At 37.4% G+C, this 20,663-nt stretch overlaps 2 protein-coding genes across 2 annotated transcripts; both read right to left on the minus strand.

The window, feature by feature from the left end:
* Window positions 1-743: 743 nt before the first annotated feature.
* Window positions 744-8,072, minus strand: LOC121523455 (gastrula zinc finger protein XlCGF57.1-like). Its single transcript, XM_041808363.1, has 2 exons — window positions 7,940-8,072; window positions 744-3,435 (listed from the first exon to the last, which is right to left on the minus strand). The coding sequence occupies exons 1-2, from the start codon at window positions 7,962-7,964 to the stop codon at window positions 1,847-1,849; spliced, it is 1,614 nt and encodes a 537-aa protein (XP_041664297.1). The 5' UTR covers window positions 7,965-8,072; the 3' UTR covers window positions 744-1,846.
* Window positions 8,073-15,854: 7,782 nt separating this feature from the next.
* On the minus strand, window positions 15,855-17,846 carry LOC121523470 (gastrula zinc finger protein XlCGF8.2DB-like). The gene has a single exon (XM_041808380.1). The coding sequence runs from the start codon at window positions 17,293-17,295 to the stop codon at window positions 16,336-16,338; it is 960 nt and encodes a 319-aa protein (XP_041664314.1). The 5' UTR covers window positions 17,296-17,846; the 3' UTR covers window positions 15,855-16,335.
* Between the last annotated feature and the right edge of the window lie 2,817 nt (window positions 17,847-20,663).

A 20,663-nucleotide genomic window follows, 5' to 3' on the forward strand; every position in this document is an offset into this window, starting at 1 on the left:
ATCCTTTTCAGCATAGTAATTGAAAACAATTCTTCTATATGAGCCAAAATTGCAGGTAGAAATGTTTCTCAAATCTTTTATTTTTAAGACCCACCATGAGCTCAGCACTAGCAGTAGCATTGTTACAGCGGTGAGGAAAACTTTGCAACTGGGGTGAAGAAGGAGGAACAACAGCAAATGGAGGACCAATTAATGGCTGTCATGGCTATGGATGGATAAAGATAGTATTCTACCTGGTTTGAGTATTGTAAATGGAAATTGAGTCCCTTGAATGCTGAAATAAGCATTGCAGGGACATTTTTTCTAAACGACAGGGAACGGAATTGAAGGTTGGACAACAGTTATGATATGCCCCCATTAAGACCGGCAGCCTGGCCACTACTATGGCAGATATCTTGAAGAGTAGACAAAAACACCATTATCTGGCTGGTGGATAGTTTCTAACCCTGGAGTTAGGGTGCACCACTCTTATCAAAGAAACACATTTTAATTCATTTTTCCAGTAAGTAGCCCTCTTAAAAACGATCCTTTTGTTAAAAACAGAATTAAAATATGTTAAAAAAAAAAAAAAAGCTAAAATGGGTTAATAATGGCAAAAAATGGTGGGAAAGGTGGTGAAATTAGCTTGTTAAAGAAGTTGAAATGGGTTAGAAATGCCAAAAATTAGATAAAGTGACAAAAAAGGGTTTAAAGGGTTACGTGGTAAAAATGGGCATATTAAGTGGTAAAAGGGGATTCAGAAGTGTCTGAAATGACATTAAAATGGCAAAAATAGGTGGAAATTTGGTGAAATGTGACAAAAATTAACACAAACTGGCAAAGAAAGGTTAGCTGAGGCAGAAAACTGGCAAAAATGGGCATATCAAATTGTGAAATGTGGCTCAAAAAGTGGTAAAAAGGGTTAATAGTGGCAATAATGTGTCAACAGAGCCAACAATAGGCAGAGAGTTGCAAGATTTGGTTTAGAAGTGGCAAAAACTTGGAAAGGGTTTGATATGGACAAAAAATTGGTCTTAAGCTGCAAAAATGTGTAACAGCTGGTAAAATTGGAGGGAGAAAGTGATGAAAACAGGTTAAAATTGGGCAAAATTAGTGTATGTGGCAACAGTGTATTTAAAAAAATGTTCATAGTTTTTTGAAGGCACCAGGAGTCCCTCTCTCAGTGTCTCATGACCCCCAATGGGGTCCTGACCCCAAGGTTGAGAACCCCTGGGTTAGGTAATGCATTTGGACCCCAAGTGCATCTCTAAGACTCCGATAATGTTCTGCCCAATAAAACCAAACCCTGAAAAAGGTTAAAAAACAAAACAGAGCAAAACAAAAAACAAACAAAAAAAAAAACATTTAAACGGTCTAAATTGTTAACCTAGAAAAATGAGCTCTTAGTCTTTGTGCATGTTTACAGCAACTTCATTCAAAAAGCTATCGTGTGTTTCAAAACACATTTGTTACTTGCTTTGTAAAAACTTTAATTCAATATTTGGTAACAAGTTTTGATCAAGGGTTACAACATGTTAAGGCTGTTTGGATACATTTAAAATCAAATACAAACTGTAAAGCTAAAGAGAATAATTAAGGCTGACTAAAATAAACCCATCTTTCATTGTATAGTGTCACTTCATAAAACCTTTCAATAAACTTTACAGAACAAGCAGAACTAGATCGCACTCTTTGTTGATTTACAAAGATCCAACATTACATCACCATGGATACGGCATTAAACAACATGCAGCAAAGCTACTGTATCAAGTAATAGGGTGGAAACAACAACAAACACAAGAAGACAAACAGAATTTCAATTGTAAAGTGCCTTCGTCCCGGCTGAACAGATGGAATGAAGCATAAATTATGTGAATTGAGGATTTCCGCTGCTCTCACCAACACACTTGTGCTTTTTGAAATGCCCTAGCTGTGTGAATTTTTTATCACAAACATTGCAGCAAAATGGTTTCTCCTCTGAGTGGATCAAAGAGTGTCTTCTAAGATCTCCACTTTTGCTGAAATTTTTATTACAAACTGAGCAACTAAATGGTTTTTCTCCGGTGTGGATTCTCATGTGCACCACCAACTCTGCTTTGTTGACAAAACCTTTCTCACAAACTAAACAGTTATAAGGTTTTTCTAATGAATGACGTAGCATATGTTCATCTAGGGTGATCTTCCACGAAAAGCTTTTATCACAAATACTGCAACTAAATGGTTTCTCTCCTGTGTGGACAACAGAGTGTCTTTCTACATCTCTACTTCTTGAAAAACCCTTACCACAAACAGAGCAACTGAACAGCTTTTCTCCTGTGTGGGTAGCCAAGTGTTTCTTCAGATTTCCTTGGAGAGAAAATGTTTTCTGACAAACTGAACAACTAAAAGGCTTCTCCCCTGTGTGGACAGTCATGTGTTGCTTCAGATTTCCTTGTTGGGAGAACCTTTTACCACATATTGCACAACTAAATTGATTCTCCCCTGTGTGGACAATCAAATGTTTCTTCAGGTTTCCTTCATGAGAAAATGTTTTCTGACAAACTGAACAACTAAAAGGTTTATCGTCTGTGTGGACAGTCAAATGACGCTTCAGATGTACGTGTTGAGAGAAACTTTTCCCACAAACTGAACAGCTGAACCTTTTCTCCCCTGTGTGGATAACTGAATGATTCTTCAGAGCTCCACCTTGTTTGAATCCCTTACCACAAACCGAGCAACAAAATGGTTTCTCTCCTGTGTGGACTCTCATGTGCATCACCATTTCTTCTTTTACGATAAAACTTTTCTTACAAACTGAACAACTAAATGGTTTTTCTTCTGAATGGCGTCGCATGTGTGCTTTCAAATTTTTCTTACGAGGGTATCTTTTACCACAGACTGAGCACAAGAACGGTTTATCCCCTTTTTGTTTCTTTTGTTCTATGCTTGGTGCACATTCAGAGGAGCCAACCGATGTGTCTATGATTTTACATTTCATATCACTTTTAGCTCCATCTTTGTTTTTCAGAGGGTTTAAACCTTCCTGAGGTTCATCACTCTCTTCCCATTCAGCACTGTCATCGGTATCAGATCCAGAAAAGTGTGAACTCTGGTCAGAAGTGTCTTGCTCTAAATTACTGTCTGAATTTAAGTCTCCATCTTCTTCTGATCCTCCACAGTCCTCTCCACCAGCTTGTGTTTTTAATTGCTCTGTATCTTTGTTTTCATCAAGCTGTGAGGTCTGAGGTTCCTCCTCATCCTCATCTCCACTCTTCACAGTGACAGGATTGAATGTGAACACACTGATATCACTCTCCTCTAGTCCTCGGAGCTGCCCTCTCTCCTGACTGATCCACAGTTCCTCCTGTTCCTCTTTAATGTGTGCTGGCTTTGGTGGCTCCTCCTGGTTCAGACTGGAGCTCCATTCCTGCTCATCAAGAAGTATCTCTTCTTCTTTTATCACCACCTTCTGGACATCTGTGGAGAAATTTCAGAAAATTTTTATTTTCTATTCACTGACTTTGTGACACTGTAAGGATGTGTTTCAGATTTTGTAAAATTGTAGACAGTTGGAAGACATTTATAGTACATAAAGAGTTCCACATTTTTGTTATTTTCCTAAATATTAATGCAAATGACAGAATATTTTTCAAGTCATCAGCCGTTAGAGCATAATTCAGATGTTTTTGAACAAACTTTATAACGATAACCATTACTTTTTTTTAAATAAAAACCTCAAAATGCACTGTTCTACATTATTATGCAAAACAAAGTTTTAAAAGATTTTATAGGTTGTAAAGAACTGAAAATGGTCATTTGTTGAATTTGCAGCATAAGGAAGCCATATTTACTAAAATCAAAAGCTATTTAAATCAAAAACATCTTAACAGGCCAAGTTTCATGTTAACATAGGAGCCCTTCTTTCATATCACCTTCACAGTTCTTGCATTCATTGAACTTGTGAGTTTTTGGAGAGTTTCTGCTTGAATTTCTTTGCAAGATGTCAGAATATCCTCCCAGAGCTGCTGTTTTGATGTGAACTGCCTCCCACCCTCATAGATCTTTCGCTTGAGGATGCTCCAAAGGTTCTCAACAGGGTTGAGGTAAGGGGACGATGGAGGCCACACCATGAGTTTCTCTCCTTTTATGCCCATAGCAGCCAATGACACAGAGGGATTCTTTGCAGCATGAGATGGTGCATTGTCATGCATGAAGATCATTTTGCTACAGAAGGCATGATTCTCTTTTTGTACCATTGAAGAAAGTGGTCAGTCAGAAACTCTATATACTTTGCTGAGGTCATGTTCACACCTTCAGGGACCCTAAAGGGGCCTACCAGCTCTCTCCTCATGAATCCGGCCCAGAACATGACTCCGCCCCCTCCTTGCATCCACCAACCATCCACTACTCCTCCATCTGGACCATCCAGGGTTGCACGACACTCATCAGTAAACAAGACTGTTTGAAAACGAGTCTCCATGTATTTCTGGGCCCACTGCAACTGTTTCTGCTTGTGAGCATTGGTTAGGGGTGGCTGAATAGAAGGTTTATGCACGACTGCAAGCCTCTGGAGGATCCTACACCTTGAGGTTGGTGGGACTCCAGAGGCACTAGCAGCTTCAAATACCTGTTTGCTGCGTTGTAATGGCATTTTAGCATCTGCTCTCTTAATCTGATGAATTTGTCTGTCAGAAACCTTCCTCATTATGCCTTTATCTGCATGAACCCATCTGTGCTCTGAATCAGCGACAAATTTCTTCACAATACGATGATCACACTTAATTTTTCATGAAATATCTGTTTTCATTCCTTGTCCAAGGCATTACACTATTTGACACTTTTCAGCAGCAGGAATCCTTTTTCTTTCCCATATTGCTTGAAACCTGTGGCCTGCTTAATAATGTGGAACAGTCCTTTTTTAGGTTTTTATTAAAAAAAAAAAAAAAAATTGTTATCATTATGAAGTTTGTTCAAAAACATTTAAATTATGCTCTAACGGCTGATGACTTGAAAAATATTCTGATATTTCGAAAATATTCTATCATTTGCATTAATATTTATGAAAATAAGAGAAAAATGTCATTTGCATAATAATGCAAGATGTGTTGTAGAAATAAACACCGTCTGTAACTATTGCAAATTCAGCATCATTCTGCCATGCAAAGCTTTCAGTGTTGTCCTTTGCTATTCTTTCATACACAGATGTGGTTTAGTTTTTATAAAACTGCCTTAGGGTGGTAATGTCCTTAGAAAGCAATGAGCCTAGTGCATTCTGGGTGTTTGAGACTTAGGCAGAATATGTAAAACTAGGCTAAACCTTTTTGTGGAATTTCTCAGGCTATGGAGCACCAATTTCAACTTGCTGTGTAGATGTCCTAGTTTCATGACTAGTCCACTCTCCCACTGGTAAAGTTAGACTTGAAAGCTCAAAATAACCAGGGGTGGGGGAGGCCCCCCCCCCCCCCCCAAACCACACTTAAGAAAGTTTGGCCGGGAGTTTCTGAATCATCAAAACTAATGAGTGAGCAGTCAGATGGTCCTTTTGCTTTTCTGGGTGAGGCTGCATTCAAGCCACAATGGATGTGTTCCCACTTGTGGTTTTCTTCGGCAGACCAGGATTCAAAACAAGTCTGCTGTGGATTGTGAACCCAAAAAGGCATATCTGAGTCAGTGCTGACACGTCAGTTTTCTGTAAGCCTTTATTGGCCTTGTGATGTAAGAAGGTTAACTGTTTGAGTGTGCTCCTTTTTTGCTCTCTTAGTTTCTGACACATCCAAGCAAAAATTATAACTCCACCCAAAATTTGTTTAAAAATCTCTCTGGTTCACTGTTTCCAAAAAAGATTTTAACCAATCAATTCCCACAGTTCCATTTATATAAAATCTAAATCAATAGCTTGTACGTCTACTTTTTTTATACTCTTAAAATGACTCAAGCTGCACCTTAAACAATTGAAGATTTCATAAAGGGGTTATATTACTTGCTGGGTCTTGAGAAAAAGGGTTTCTTAAAAAAAAAAAAATCAAAGAAATGTTATAGAAGTTGGATGTGAGACCATCACAGCCTGGAGATTTTAAAGGTCAACTTTAATGCTTCTTCTCATTTGCTAATAATATCTTCAAAACCATCAGCCATGCAAGGAAGTAAGTAGAGAGTATGACTAAAAAAGTAACCACAGTCTTGACTGGAAAAGGCTGAGAAATAATTTTGAAAAAGGAAATTGTTGGCCATCAAGGCTTAATAGCCTGCAGGCTAGTACTCACTCCATCCTTATTATTCCCTTGTGTTCCTGCTTCTTTTTTGGCTTATAACCAGCTTATAAATTATGCAACTGTTGCCACCTTTGTTGCCAATTTTTAGCATCACTTCTAACCCCTTTCTGTCACTTTTTTTTTACTGCTTTTATGCAAATTTTGCCACCTTTTAAAGGCATTTTTTGCCCACTTTTGCTGTTGTTTGGCCACTTTTTGCCAAAGTTTTTCATTGTTTTTAGCCCCTTTTTGCAACTTTTAACCCATTTTTGCACCTTTTCGCCCACTTTTGTTATTATTGTCATTTTTTAGTGATTTTTAAATTCACTTCTAACCCCTTTTTGCCACTTTTTTGCTGCTTTTATGCAATTTTGGCCACCTTTTTTTTTGCCAATTTTTGCTGTTGTTTGGCCACTTTTTGCCAATGTTTTTCATTGTTTTTAACCCCTTTTTTGACACTTTCTGCCCATTTTAAAACCTTTTCACCCACTTTTGTAATTGTCATTTTTTTCCTAATTTTTTAATTCACTTCTCACCCTTTTTGTTGCCACTTTTAACCTATTTTTGCCACCATTCTGCCAAGTTATGCCCATGTTTGCTACTGTTTGAGCACCCCCCCCCCCCCCAAAATTTGCCACATTCAAAAACCCCAAAACTTTATCAAACCATTTTTGCCACTTTTTTCCCATTTTTCTCATCAACATATTTGTTGTCTTTTTTTTCACAATTATTCAGTTCTTCTCAACTAGCGTTGTCTCAGTATCTTCCACTTTATTTTCCGGCATTCTGCACATTATGACCTCTCCATGAAGTTGACATTAATCTCCTTATCATTTAGTTCAGTGTCTCATCAACATTAACATTGCCAATAAAAAGGTAATCCTGTTTTAATGGGATAGCATTTTTAAGAAGGTTATATCTTACCAACGCATACATAAATAAAACTGATTTTTGTTGCTTTGATTAGAATGTTTATTATTTGGGTTAACCATAGGGTATTAGTTATAACAGTGGACAGTGGACCATGGTTTTTCTGATCTCCATGATCCCTAAGTTGGCTGGGTCCCGGACATCTTTCCCCATTATTCCCCTTTATGTGCGGCCTTGACTGTCATTATTGAAAGAGTCTATTTTGTATCCATAGGACTATGGCGTGCCTTGAGATTTTGGCATAACTTTAGGTGTGCCTTGGGCAGAAAAAGTTTGAAAACCAGTGGTTTGAGGGTTATTGGCAGAAACCTCCATATAAGAGGTGGAGTTGTGGACCCGGACTGAAGTGTTTTTCTTCGATGGTTGTGGCCTGTGTTCAGATTTGAGAACCTATAACTACGGACTATTTTAAGTTACTTGAAAGATGGTTGGAGAGTCAAGTATCAGTTAAAACTGGACCAACGAAACGGAGCTCAGAACAAAAGCAGCACCCGGTTCGCCAACTTGCCACACCTCAGTAAGTAACCACAAAGATTGGCCTTCTTTTTTTCACAGCCACACTCAAGACTAACTGAATCTACGCGAATAACAGAAGTACCCCACATGTGTGAGAAACTAAATGGACTATCACTGCTGATTTTCGCTTATAATCTCAGGTCAAACAGGACTCTAAACATCGCCCATCAGTGAGCAAAGACGCTTTCAGGAGCTAACTGTAGCTAACACTGGACGTTAGCTAAAGGCTCGGCTCTCTGAACATCTACAACAAACAAGTTTACAGAAGAAGAAAATAAACAAACCTGAAAGATCCAGAAACCCAGACATTTTCCAAACACCCAAGGGTCAAAGGAAGAGGAGAAAAGTCAACTTTAAACACATTTCGAGGGTCACTCTGCCCCGACGGGACACTGGAGCATCCAAACACGCCAACTCAGCGAGGACAAGGCATTCCAGAGCCCGTTTAAAAACCGCCACTTCCGGTACACTCCAGGCCTTCAGAATAAAAGAACAGCCATAAATTATCTGCCTTGACGATAATTTCTAAAATATATTAACCCAATGAGACCTGAGCTTTTGTTTGGAATACATTTTTAGGTTAAAACACTTATTTTGGCTAGGTGGGACCTGATTAGTATAAAACATGAACCCTGTCTTTGAATAATTTTCACCAAAAAATGATGTATATGAGGACAACAGGTTTATCCTACTGTACAACACAGTCTTTAGGAAAATCCAGCACATTTAGACTGTGTCTCGACCAGTTGAGAAGAAGTCGTTCAGGCCAGGGATGAACTCAATTTCCACTAAAAGTTACGGAGGTACAAATAAATGATAAATAATAATGAATCCCCTTTCAGAGATTTCCAAAACAAAATAATCCCCCTAATTTCCTAAAATCTTCTAAGAAATCCCCAAACCCCTTTCAAAAATCTCCCAAAATTCCTGAAACATTTCAGTAAACTGTTCTGAAAAAGTCTAAAGATACACATAAAATTTTCACCAAAAAAAATCTTGAAGATGCCTTAAAAAGTCCAGGCAGATTCTGCCCAAAATTTCTATCCAAATTCCCAGAAATATACAAATAGGTTCCTCTAAAAATACATGGAAAATTATGGAAATTTTCTTAACAAATTCAAACAAACAAACAAACAAACAAACGAACAAAACATTAAATAATTCCCCTAATTTCCTAAAATCGTCTAAGAAATCACCAAAAAAATTCAGTTAAAATCCCCAAACCCATTCAAAAATACCCCCAAATTCCCAAAACATTTCAGTAAACTGTTCAGAAAAAGCCTGAAGATGCATATACAATTTTCACTAAAAAAAAAACAAAAGAAAAGAAAAGAAAACAAAAACAAATCATGAAGATCCCTCAAATAATCCAGGCAGATTCCGCCCACAATGTCCATCCAAATTCCCATAAATATACAAATAAGATCCCCCAAAAATACATGGAAAATTATGGAAATTTTCTTAACATATTCCATAAAAGCACAGGGACATTTTGAAAGCAATTCCCCAAAACTCTCAGACTGAATTACCCAAATTTCAGAGTACCAAAAATCTGCGAAATTTCAAAACACACTGAACCCATCAAAAAACAGATCCCCAAATTTTCAAGAAATTCCTGGAAATTTCATAGCAAATTCTCCCCACATCCAAGCAAGTGTCTTTAACCTTTCTGGAAGTTCTGGTTAATTATCTTGAAAATTCTGATAGCAGAATTTATCACTTTATCTTAGGTAAGCCAAAATGTAAGAATGTACTCATGTGCACATGCAGGGTCTCAGGAGGTTCATCCGTTTCGTGCAAACATTTTTTTTTTCTCATATGATACTCGTGGTCAGAGACAGCCAGGTCACAATCAGAGAACTTGTTGATAATTGATGCCATACAATGTAATCCCTGCATTTATGATTAAATGTGTCATGAAAAGAAAAAAACTGTTGGATGTGAAGCTCTTGATTTGTAGAGTAGCACGGCTCTGTTACACTTGACTCACTGCAGAGAGAGGTGAATAAAGTTTGTGGAGGTCAACTAAACTGTGTCCTGTAGGTTACAGCAGAGAAGACTTCTGCATATGTCAGTCTTTATCAGAAAAGATCAAACTGATCTCAAATGTTTCACCTTCTTTCTTAGATCAATAACAACACAACGGACAAGTTAAGGTCATTCATGAGAAGTAAGAGTGTCATTTTGTTCTTTTGTTTACAACAATTTAACTGGAATATTTATTCAGGCTTTACCAAAACAGAATGAAATCTGCTCATACAAGCTTGTTAAATACAACAGAGTTTACAGTATGTAGTTATAGGAAATGTGTTTTGTGTTGTTTGTAACTGTGTTGAGCTTCTGTCTCCGCTCCCATTGTGCTGTTCTTATTGAAGATGGAAGCATCAGATGAACGTTGCAGTCGTTTATGCCCACAGCCTTGGATACTCGGACATAAATAGGAAATAGTGTTAAGGTGGTGCAAGGTAGATTTGCCATGCTCTCACCGTCTTCTTTTGAATGCCGGCCCTGCCTCCTCTGAGCAGGGCATCTGACTCAACAGCCTGAATCAGGAACCCCATCATTCATGTTCAGTCTACAACTGCTTTCCTCTGTTGATCTGGGCTTTTGCATGAATAAGATTAAGAAAAGACCAAGTGGTATGGAAAAATAGCTGCAAGGACCTGTTTCCATTTTAAAAGGCCAAAGCCATTGACAGGAACTTCATCAAAGAAATAAGCACACCACCTTATGACTTTGCTGTCTGAAGAAGGGAAATGAATGATCAGAAACTTTACTGAGAATGCAGGGCTTTTATTTATTGCAAAATAGCAAGGCAAAAGAAATCCATATGATTTGATTGAAATAACCAGATGTGTAACTCTGAATGACATTAACTGTCTAATTACAGGTGCATCTCAAAAATAATAATCATAAAAAAATCATTTTAGCTGTGATTTGATTCTAAAGCTTAAACTTCCATATATTCTACATTCATCTCATAAAAAGGGAAATATTTCATGACTTTCTTTTTTGTGATCTTGATGATCAATCTGAAAGTATATGAATATCAGAAAACACCAGTCTCTAACAAAAAGGACTTCTAGAAATGTTGACCTTCTTGAAAACTATGCTCATAAATGCCCTCGTAATTCGTTAGAGATCATTTTGCACAAACTACTGCATCAAAGTGATGAGGCATGGACCAACACCTTTAATCTGGAAATAGGCCTTAGGACCACAGATCAAAAATCCAGGTCTTTTTAGCCCAGGTGAGACGGTAATGATGCCTGTGGCTCGACACAAAGAACACAACACTTGTAGTCCATTTCCTGGACCTGCCTGTGTGGTGGCTCTTGATCCACAGGCTCCAGTCCCAGTCCACTCCCAGTTAAGCTCCCTTAAGTTCTTGAATCTGCTTTGTTTGATAATCCTCTGAAGGCTGAGCTCATTACTGTTGCATTTGCACCTTTTCTTTCCACACTTTTTCCTTCAGACCACTTCTCATGAATGTGCTTTGATACAGCCTCTGAAATCAGCCTGCCCTTTCAGCAGTGACCTTCTGTGGTCTACCCTCATCATGGAGGGTGTCAGTGGATGTCTGTTAGACGATAACCAAGTCAGCAGTTGGCCCTATGATTGTTGTTGTGTGTACTGAACCACAGTGAGGGAAATTACCCACAACAAGTTGGACTTTTCTACAATATCATAATATTTTGAGATAGGATTTTTGTGAGCTGTAGTCATCAAAATTAAACAAAACATGTCTTGACATATTTCATTTTGTATGAGAGGAATCTAGAATACGTTGCATTTTAACCTTTTAAAATGAAACTACAGCAGAAAAGTGAACTTTTTGTGATATTCTGATTTTTTTCAGATGCCTCTTCAAGTCCATAATTAGGACAAGAGGAGATGAGAATTGTGGTTGCTGTGATTCTCCTTTTCTTGCTGCTGGGATAAATTTCAAAAAAGCACAATTACTCTTAACATCCATTACCTGGTTCGGCAACGGGAGAAGAAAATATTTGAAATCCAAATGATTAATGTCATTTATCATCCATAACTCGGGGGGATGAAAATGTCAAGTTGCAGGAAAAGTGAACAAAGCTTCCCTGTAGTAGCTCCAGAACTCTGACAAGTGAAGAAGCCAACTTTTCTGGTTAAAACTTCTGGTGTGATCCTACCCAGAGGTAATCTTTTATCCACACCCAGGTCTGGAAGAACGCCCATGTTTCTCTTTTTATGAGAACAGTTGAGGGTGGAGATGTTTGACATATTACTTTCTATGGTAAAAATGTACATGGCCAAGCGCCTCAGGTTCTGTGTGACATGCTGCGACCCTTACAGGAAGTTGGATCTTTGACCCAGGAATACAGCAGCAGGGACAAAGTAACTCTTTAGCTCAGATGTCCTTTATTATAGAGCAGTGATACTCAGTGTGTGGCTCTTTTGTGATTATTTGTGGCTCTTTAATGTCTTCATTTTAGATATTATTCCCCCAGAAAACCTTAAAAAAGGAAAAACTTTTTTTGCCCTCTTTTACCATTTTTTTTGCTACTTTCATCCATTTAAGCTACATTTTCCCATTCAATACCACTTGTTTCCTAATTTTTGCCTCTTTTATCCCATTTTTGCTCATATAAGTTAATGTTTCACCCACTTAATTTACCTTTTGTCATTAAATACCAATTTTTTCCTAGTTTTTGCCAATTTTAACCACTTCTTTAAGCCACTTTTCATCTTTTTAAGCTACCTTTTGCCATTAAATACCACTTGTTTCCTAGTTTTTTGCCAATTTTTGCCACTCTTGACTGCTTTTTGCCCATTTAAGTCTCTTTTCACTGACTTTTTAGCCACGTTTTTGCTTCTTTTGGACTTCTTGCTACCTGTAACTCATTTTTGGTCACGTCTTTCCAATTTTTGCCCATTTTTGTTGCTTTTGACCTTTTTTGCTACCTTTAATTTATTGTTATTGCTACTTCAAGCTGTTTTTGCCACTTTTCACCACTTTGATTGTGGCTCTTGCAAAGTATTTTTCAACAATTTGGCTCTTCTGTTGAGTAGGGTTGAGGAACACTGCTACAGAAGTAGCTTACATAACGGAAGACATCAAAGCAACCAAACTTTTAAAACAAGGATTTAAAAAAAAAAAATTAAGTCAATCTTTTAATCACGAGTATGGGTGGTGTTAACAGGGACAGCATGTTTCTCAGATGTGTCTTAAGATGTTTCTATATTTTATTATTACATTATTTTATTTTTGTTCACATGTATTAATATATGTTTGTATGACAGCTGTTACAGACTTGATTTGTATTGTACATGTGCAAGTCCTGAATCTATACCAGTGTTACTCAACCCTGCTCAACCAAAGTGCCAAATTGATGAAAACACCTTTGCAAGAGCCACAGTCTAAATGGTGGCAAAAATGGGTTAAAGTGGCAATAAGAATTAGATACAGGTGGCCAATATGGTAAAAAAAAAAAAAAAAAACTCAAAAATTGGAAAAACATTGTGTTACAGGTGGTCAAAATGGGTAAAAATGTGGCAAAAAATGAGTAAAAGTGATTCAAATGAGCAAAAAAGGTGTAAAAAGGTGGGAACGTGGGGGAAAGTGACATTTAATGGCAGAAGGCAACTTAAATTGACAAAAAGTGGCGGGGGGGGGGTGCAAAAAAATCACCAAAAAGTGGATAAAACCGATGAAAAAGGGTAAAAATGGGATAAAAGTTGCAAAAATAGGCTAAAGTGGCTAAAGGACATGGTAAAAGGGGCTGGAAGCAGCAGAAACAGATTAAAAGTGGCAAAAAATGTAAAAAAAAAAAAAAAAAAAATAGGGGCAAAAAATAGCAAATTAGGGCAATGAAAATATACAGACAAAAAATAAAGTTGACAATCAAAGCCAACTGTTTAAGTGTAGAGAAACAAACTGATTAATGTGACTTGCAATGGATAATTTCTGATGAATAATATTTCAAATTAAAACTTACAAGAGCCACAAATCATCACAAAAGAGCCACATGTGGCTCCAGAGCCATGCGTTGAGTATCACTGGTCTATACATATCAATTAAGAGTAGCACACTCCATCTTAGTATGCTCTTTGTATAGTTCATTTAAAATGCTCTCAGGCTAATGCTAATTTCTAGCCATTATAAATTAGCAACAAATGTTGTGTTGCAGTGCCTCAGAAAATTGTTGTTCAATTCTTCATGTACACAGCATCTGTTTTTTCAAATAAATAAATATGATAAAACAAAATTAGATCAAAATAAATATAACTCAGCACCTTTATATTAACCTAACATTGCTTGTAATACATCTCTAAGGTATTCTAACTACATACTCAGAAATTCTGGTCCATCTGTTTTTAATTGCCTATTTATCACATACAAGTCATTCCTTACATAACATCTCTATGGCTCATCATTTAATGCTACAGCCTGTTTCTTTAAATCAACATTGATGTAAAAAAAAAAAGCTAGTCATCAGTTGAAACAAACCTTCAAACTGTTTTTTCAGCCATTACAATATAAATTTCAAAGACAAATGAAAGACAAAACAGGTTGCTCTGCTGCAGCTCACAGCTTGTATTGAAGCCTAAGGCAGGCCAAAAAAGACGCTTTACAAAGCAAGCAAATTCATATTATGTTGCTATTACTGTTTTTTCGCCTTAATACTGTGCTTTGCTTCAGTAACACTGACCCTCAGGGTGACGTCTGACTTGATATCTGGCTGCTCTGTAGTCTAAAGTGTAGCACACCGATGACTGGACTCAGACTGAGTTGTTGTCTGTCACATATCACTGCTATGCTAATGGTGGCAACAGTTATATCTTATGTGTGCACTAAAACACAAACGATATTTAAACTTATGATAACTGTGTTGCAAAAATCCATTCAGTACTAGATATTTTAGCGGTGACAGTATTGAAACCAGTCCACCGCCCACCACTACCTTTGTACCACTAAACTGCAGAACTGAAACAGCTTGTTTTCTTGTAGTAGCAGGCAGACTGTAAGGTCACATGCATACCCTCATCTCTTTCCTGCCAAATAGTTTCTACACAGCCCTTATATGTATAATACTTTCAGTCATTTAAGCTTCATAAATATCATAAAATCCTCAAAGCCAACTCATTAATCTTATTCATGATGATTAAATACTCTGCTTGTCATATCTTACAGCTCACAAGCTTCCATTCAAGGTAGATCTCTCTGAAAGATAACCTCAACTTATCGGTACAAAAAACAGTGTTTTAGAACAATTTCCTATCTTTTCTTGCAGGGACTTCAATTCAATATTAAACAACAAAAAGTGACCAGAGCTCTGTATCAGGGACATAAGAAGTTGAGACTATTAAGATACATTTCAAAACATAAACTGTGAAACTAAAAAGAACAATTAATGCTAACAAATGATCAGACTGTCTTTGTATAGTGTCAATTCATAACAAAGATTATCTCAAGAAACTTTACAGGACAAGAATGTCTAGAACAGGGGTGTCGAACTCAAGGCCCAGGGGCCAATTCCAGCCCCTGAAACGATTTTATCTGGCCCCCAAGATCATATTATATTTGTATCATAACTGGCCCACCAGTATGAGGTTTGCAAATTTTCTCCAGTATAATAATGTAAACTTCAACTTGATTATTTTAAATATCCATGTTAAGCCATAAAAACTTGACAGAGTAAAGACTAAGAAAGATTTCCTAAAAAGTCAAGAATGTGGGAAAGAAATGTTTTTATTTCATATTTTCAATTTTGCATCTCAAGATTATGACTCAAACTTATGATTTTGACCCTTCATTTCATACTTTGACCTTTTCAACTCACAATTTGGACTTTATATATCACATTTTTATTTTTTAGATTCCCAATTTAAAATTTTAAGTCATAGTTTGACCTTTTCAATCTGATATTTTGACTTTTAAACTCCTGATTTCATTTTTTTCCTCATATTGACATTTTAAATGAATAATTTTTACTTTTTATATCATAATTCCACCTTTTAGACTCCCAATTTTAAATTTAAGTAATATATTTTAACTTCTTTTAGTCATTAATTTTAATTCTGGCTCATATTATGAAATTTTCAACTCCTAATTTTTGCTTTTTAATCCCAAATTTTGAACTATCAGACTCACAATTTGAAATTTCAAGTAATATTTTGACTTTTAAAATAATGTTTTTAAATTTCATCTCATATTTTCACTTTTCAAACTTATGATTTTAACTTTCTCCTCATATATTTGCTATTTGAAACCTTATTTTTCTATTTTCTTATATTGTGTTCTGATCTTTTGAACTAATAAATTGGAATTTTATCTCTGATTTGAGCCTTTACACTTATCATTTTTACTTTTATGAATTTCCAAATGCTTTATTATCAAAGCTGTTTTCTTCATATTTTATAACTGGTGAAATGAGGTTGACAGTTATGGTTAAATGCTGACCCTGTTAGGTTCTCAGGTTAGACCTAAGTCCAGAATCAGGCCCCTGCTGTGATTGAGTTTGACATCCCTGGTCTGGAACATTCTCTCCCACATTCTCCCACAATCAACTGTGAGCTCAGCACTCAGTAGAATTAAATAAACTACATAAGAAATTGATCAAATAGAAACAACAACAAAATTTAAAAAAAACAATTTCAATCATGAAGTAGCTTCCTTTGAGCTGGACAGATGACATAAGGCTTATTATTTTGGATTTCCACTGCTCTCACCAATACACTTGTGATTTTTGAAATTGTGTAGCCATGTGAAACTTTTATCACAAACACTGCAGCTAAATGGTTTCTCCCCTGTGTGGATGACGGAGTGTCTTCTAAGATCTCCACTTCTTGTAAAATTTTTACCGCAAACTGAGCAACTAAAAGGTTTCTCTCCTGTGTGGACAGTCATGTGCTTTGTCAGATTTCCTTGGAGAGAAAATCTTTGATGACAAATCAAACAGCTAAACGGTTTCTCTCCTGTGTGTACAGTCATGTGTTTTGTCAGATTTCCTTGTTCTGAAAATCTCTTGTGACAAACTGAACAGCTAAATGGTCTCTCTCCTGTGTGGACAGTCATGTGGTTTTTCAGATTTCCTTGGTGGGAAAATTTCTGGTGGCAAATTGAGCAGCTAAATTGATCGTCCCCTGTGTGGAGAGACAAGTGTTTCTTCAGATTTCCTTGATGAGAAAACCCTTTACCACAAACTGAGCAGATAAAGGGTTTCTCTCCTGTGTGGACAATCATGTGTTGCTTCAGATTTCCATGATGGGAGAATTTTTTACCACAAACTGAGCAGCTAAACTGACTTTCCCCTGTGTGGACAGTCAAATGTTTCTTCAGGTTTCCTTCATGGGAAAACTTTTTGTGACAAACAGAACAACTAAAAGGTTTTTCCTCTGTGTGGACAGCCGAGTGTCGCTTCAAATGTCCGTGTTGAGAGAATTTTTTACCACAGACTGAACAACTGAACCTTTTCTCCCCTGTGTGGATAACAGAATGAGTCTTCAGAGCGCCACCTTGTTTGAATCTCTTACCACAAACTGAACAACTAAATGGTTTCTCTCCTGTGTGGACTCTCATGTGCATCGCCATTTCTTCCCTCCCAATAAATCTTTTCTCACAAACTGAGCAGCTGAAAGGTTTTTCTACTGAATGACGTTGCATATGTCCTTGTAAATTCTTCTTACGAGGGAACTGTTTACCACAAACTGAGCAACTGAACAGTTTATCCTCTCTATTCTTCTTCTCAAGTTTCTTACCAGTTCTATCTACATCTTTGTTTTGCTGAGGGTCTCGACCTTCTTGAGGTTCATCACTCTCCTCCCATTCAGAACTGTCATCAGTACCAGATCCAGAAAACTGTAAAGACTCATCAGAAGTAACTGGCTGTAAATCACAGTTTGATTCTGATTCTCCACCATCCTCTCCATCAGATTCTGTTTTCAAGTTCTCTGTGTCGCTATTTTCATCAGTCTGTAAGGACTGAGGTTCCTCTCCATCCTCTTCTTCACACTTCACAGTGACAGAATTGAATGTGAACACACTGATATCATCCTCTTCTGCTGCTTGAAGCTGCTCTCTCTCCTGACTGATCCACAGTTCCTCCTGTTCCACTTTAATGTGTGCTGGTTCTTGTGACTCCTCCTGGTTCAGACCGGAGCTCCTTTCCTGTTCCTCAAGGAGAATCTCTTCTTCTTTCACCACCACCTGCTGCACATCTGGGGACAAAAATTAAAGTTTAGGGGTGGAATGGTATTAAAATCCCACGGTACTGTATTGTTTCAGTAACAAATCCATGGCACGGTATTTATTGCGGTATCCAAAAAAACCCAAACAATAAATGAAGCCTTCAAAAAAAGCAATGTCTGCATTATTAAACAACAGTCACACTTTGAATGATACAATATGTTTTAAGAAGTGTTGTAGGTGTGTATTAGGCTTAAAAAATTACTGTGTTTACTAACTGTATAAAACCTTCATCGTCCACCACTGAAAACAGCATCAGGTGTTTGGTAATTATTCACAGATACACCTCGTGATCTTTTGAACCCTCACGTTGTTGTGGTGAAGTAGGATTGTAAACGCTTCCTTAAGAGTCTTTCAGTCTGATCTGATTCTGCTCCTCGCATCTTTGCTTATATTATTGGAGTGATAATTTGCAAAGAGGCTCTTTATGTAACTCGTATTCCCCATCAAGTGTGTCACTGCAGTTCGGCAGTTTCTGTATATTGCTTTTGGTAGTCCATCACCTTATCTCTTTTCTCATTTCCTGACACTGGGAAACCAGAATGCTTCTGCGGATTTAAAGCACTGGAGCCTCAACAGTCTCAAAAACGTTGTCACTTTGTTCTCCCTCACCCCCATTTTCCCGCTTTTAGATCAAGCCAGCAAGTAGAGTGAAAAAATAATCAGTGGTTCACACTTTCCTTCAGTCTGCTCCACTAAAAAAACTCAACTTTTTGCCCTTAAGACCTATCTATGTCCCTGGCGGTCATGAGATGCTAACAGTAACTTTACATCTCTATTAAACAACTTTCTGAAGAATGTGGTTTTTGGTTTCGGTCTCTGTGGACACCTCGTTTAATTTAGGGGCTGGAGGAGGGGAGTATCTGCAGGCTTGCAGGCAGAAGTTTCAGGATCGTAATTTCAGAACTCACAGAAATACGACCCTTAAACTTAGGCACATGCTGCCATGTGTGTCTGTCTGTGTGTCAGGTGCACCGTACACAAACATCTATGTAGTTCTCAAATCTGCTTAACAAATTTATTAGACCACCTGTCATATTTGTCTCAAAGACCATCCAGCATCATGAAGAGCTTTAATGCGGACTCTTTCATTTTCAGTGAGCTCTCCACGTTTTACCATTTTGAACAGGAATGAGGAATTTCAAACTGAATTCACCAAAATTTGAGCCGGCTCACTGGGCTTCTCTGAGAAGTCAGAAATTAATCAAGCATAACATTCAAACACTAAAAGTCATTTTTTTCTGTTCAGGAATGCAAGTAAATAACTATAATTTGACACATTAATCAAGAAATAATAATGTGCTTTACTTTTTTTTATTTATTTGTAAATCAGTAAATTTGAAAATTCATGGATAACAATAATAATTATATTTTGGCATTAAAAATATCATTTGGGTTAAAGAGCTTCTACATATTGGTGTGTTAACCATTGCAGAAAGATAAAAAAATGATTTTGGTAATTACCAATGCTGTTAATTTAGGGCAGCTGTGGCATAAACCTTACTTTGGTTAGGGTGGTCTAATAAATTTGTTAAGCACCGTATATATATACTTTATTATACAAACAAAGGACGGTTCAAAGTCAAGAACCAAGTTCCCATTGGCTGTCAGACTGAACAGGTGAACAGCAATACTACTAAAGATAACAAAATTAAGAAATGGAATAAAATACAAATAAATATAATAGTAAAAATAAAAGAGTAAAAGGGGACTAGTACAAGAGGTCATTAATGAAGCAGCTTCAGTAGTGATTATACACTATAATGCCAAAAGTATTCACTTACACATCCAAATAACTGAAATCAGGTGTTCCGTTTATTATGGGATTATGATGTGGGCTTGTTTTTCAGGAGCTGGGCTTGGCCCCTTAGTTCCAGTGAAAGGAACTCTAAATGCTTCAGCACACCAAGAGATTCTGGACAATTCAATGCTTCCAATTTTGTGGGAACAGTTTGGGGATGGCCCCTTCCTGTTCCAACATGACTGTGCACCAGTGCGCAAAGCAAAGTCCATAAAGACATGGATGAGAGAGTTTGGTGTGGATGAACTTGACTGGCCTGCAAAGAGTCCTGACCTCAACCTGACAGAACACCTTTGGGATGAATTAGAGTAGAGACTGAGAGCCAGGCCTTCTGGTCCAACATCAGTGTGTGACCTCACAAATGCGCTTGTGGAAAAATGGTCAAAATTCCCATAAACACACTCCTAAACCTTGTGGAAAGCCTTCCCAGAAGAGTTGAAGCTGTTATAGCTGCAAAGGGTGGACCGTCATGTTAAACCCTATGGATTAAGAATGGGATGTCACTTAAAGGGATACTTCAACATTTTGGCAAATTCGCCCATTTCCATAATCCTGATAGTTTTAGGAGTAGGTTTGTTACCTTTAGTTGTCAGTGCAAGCTACTTTTAGAGCGGCGGGGCTGAGATGCGAGCTGCTCTGCCAACGCTTGAGAGGCATATGGTATGACACCGGCTTTCCTTCATCCAACTCATCAGATACACAATCAAACAACTCAGAAACACTCTCGTGGACAAGTTGTGACCTGCATTTTCACCACGCTATGAAATAATCATGGGGCATTACAAGACGGAGATGTTTTAGAGTCGATGATACTCCAGGTGAAACCAAGTAACTACGGCACTGCCTGAGGTGTGCACTGTGTCACTCCGCCCAGTGGTTTACTCAGGAAAGTAGTTCAGAGTATTTGCTCCATGTGTCGTAATGTTACATAATTATACATTATTAGTTCATAGCGTCAGGATAAGGCAGTGTTCAATGTTAGTTG

The sequence above is a fragment of the Cheilinus undulatus genome, linkage group 16, assembly GCF_018320785.1.
Source record: "Cheilinus undulatus linkage group 16, ASM1832078v1, whole genome shotgun sequence".
Taxonomy (NCBI): Eukaryota; Metazoa; Chordata; class Actinopteri; order Labriformes; family Labridae; genus Cheilinus; species Cheilinus undulatus.

What these genes read in the sequence shown, in the direction of transcription:
- LOC121523455 (XM_041808363.1), bottom strand. Translation starts at nt 7,964, where the DNA reads ATGTCTGGGTTTCTGGATCTTTCAG. An exon ending in TGGGTTTCTGGATCTTTCAG is followed by an intron (nt 3,436 to 7,939) that starts GTTTGTTTATTT and finishes ATTTCTCCACAG; the next exon opens with ATGTCCAGAAGGTGGTGATA.
- LOC121523470 (XM_041808380.1), bottom strand. Translation starts at nt 17,295, where the DNA reads ATGCAACGTCATTCAGTAGAAAAACCTTTCAGCTGCTCAGTTTGTGAG.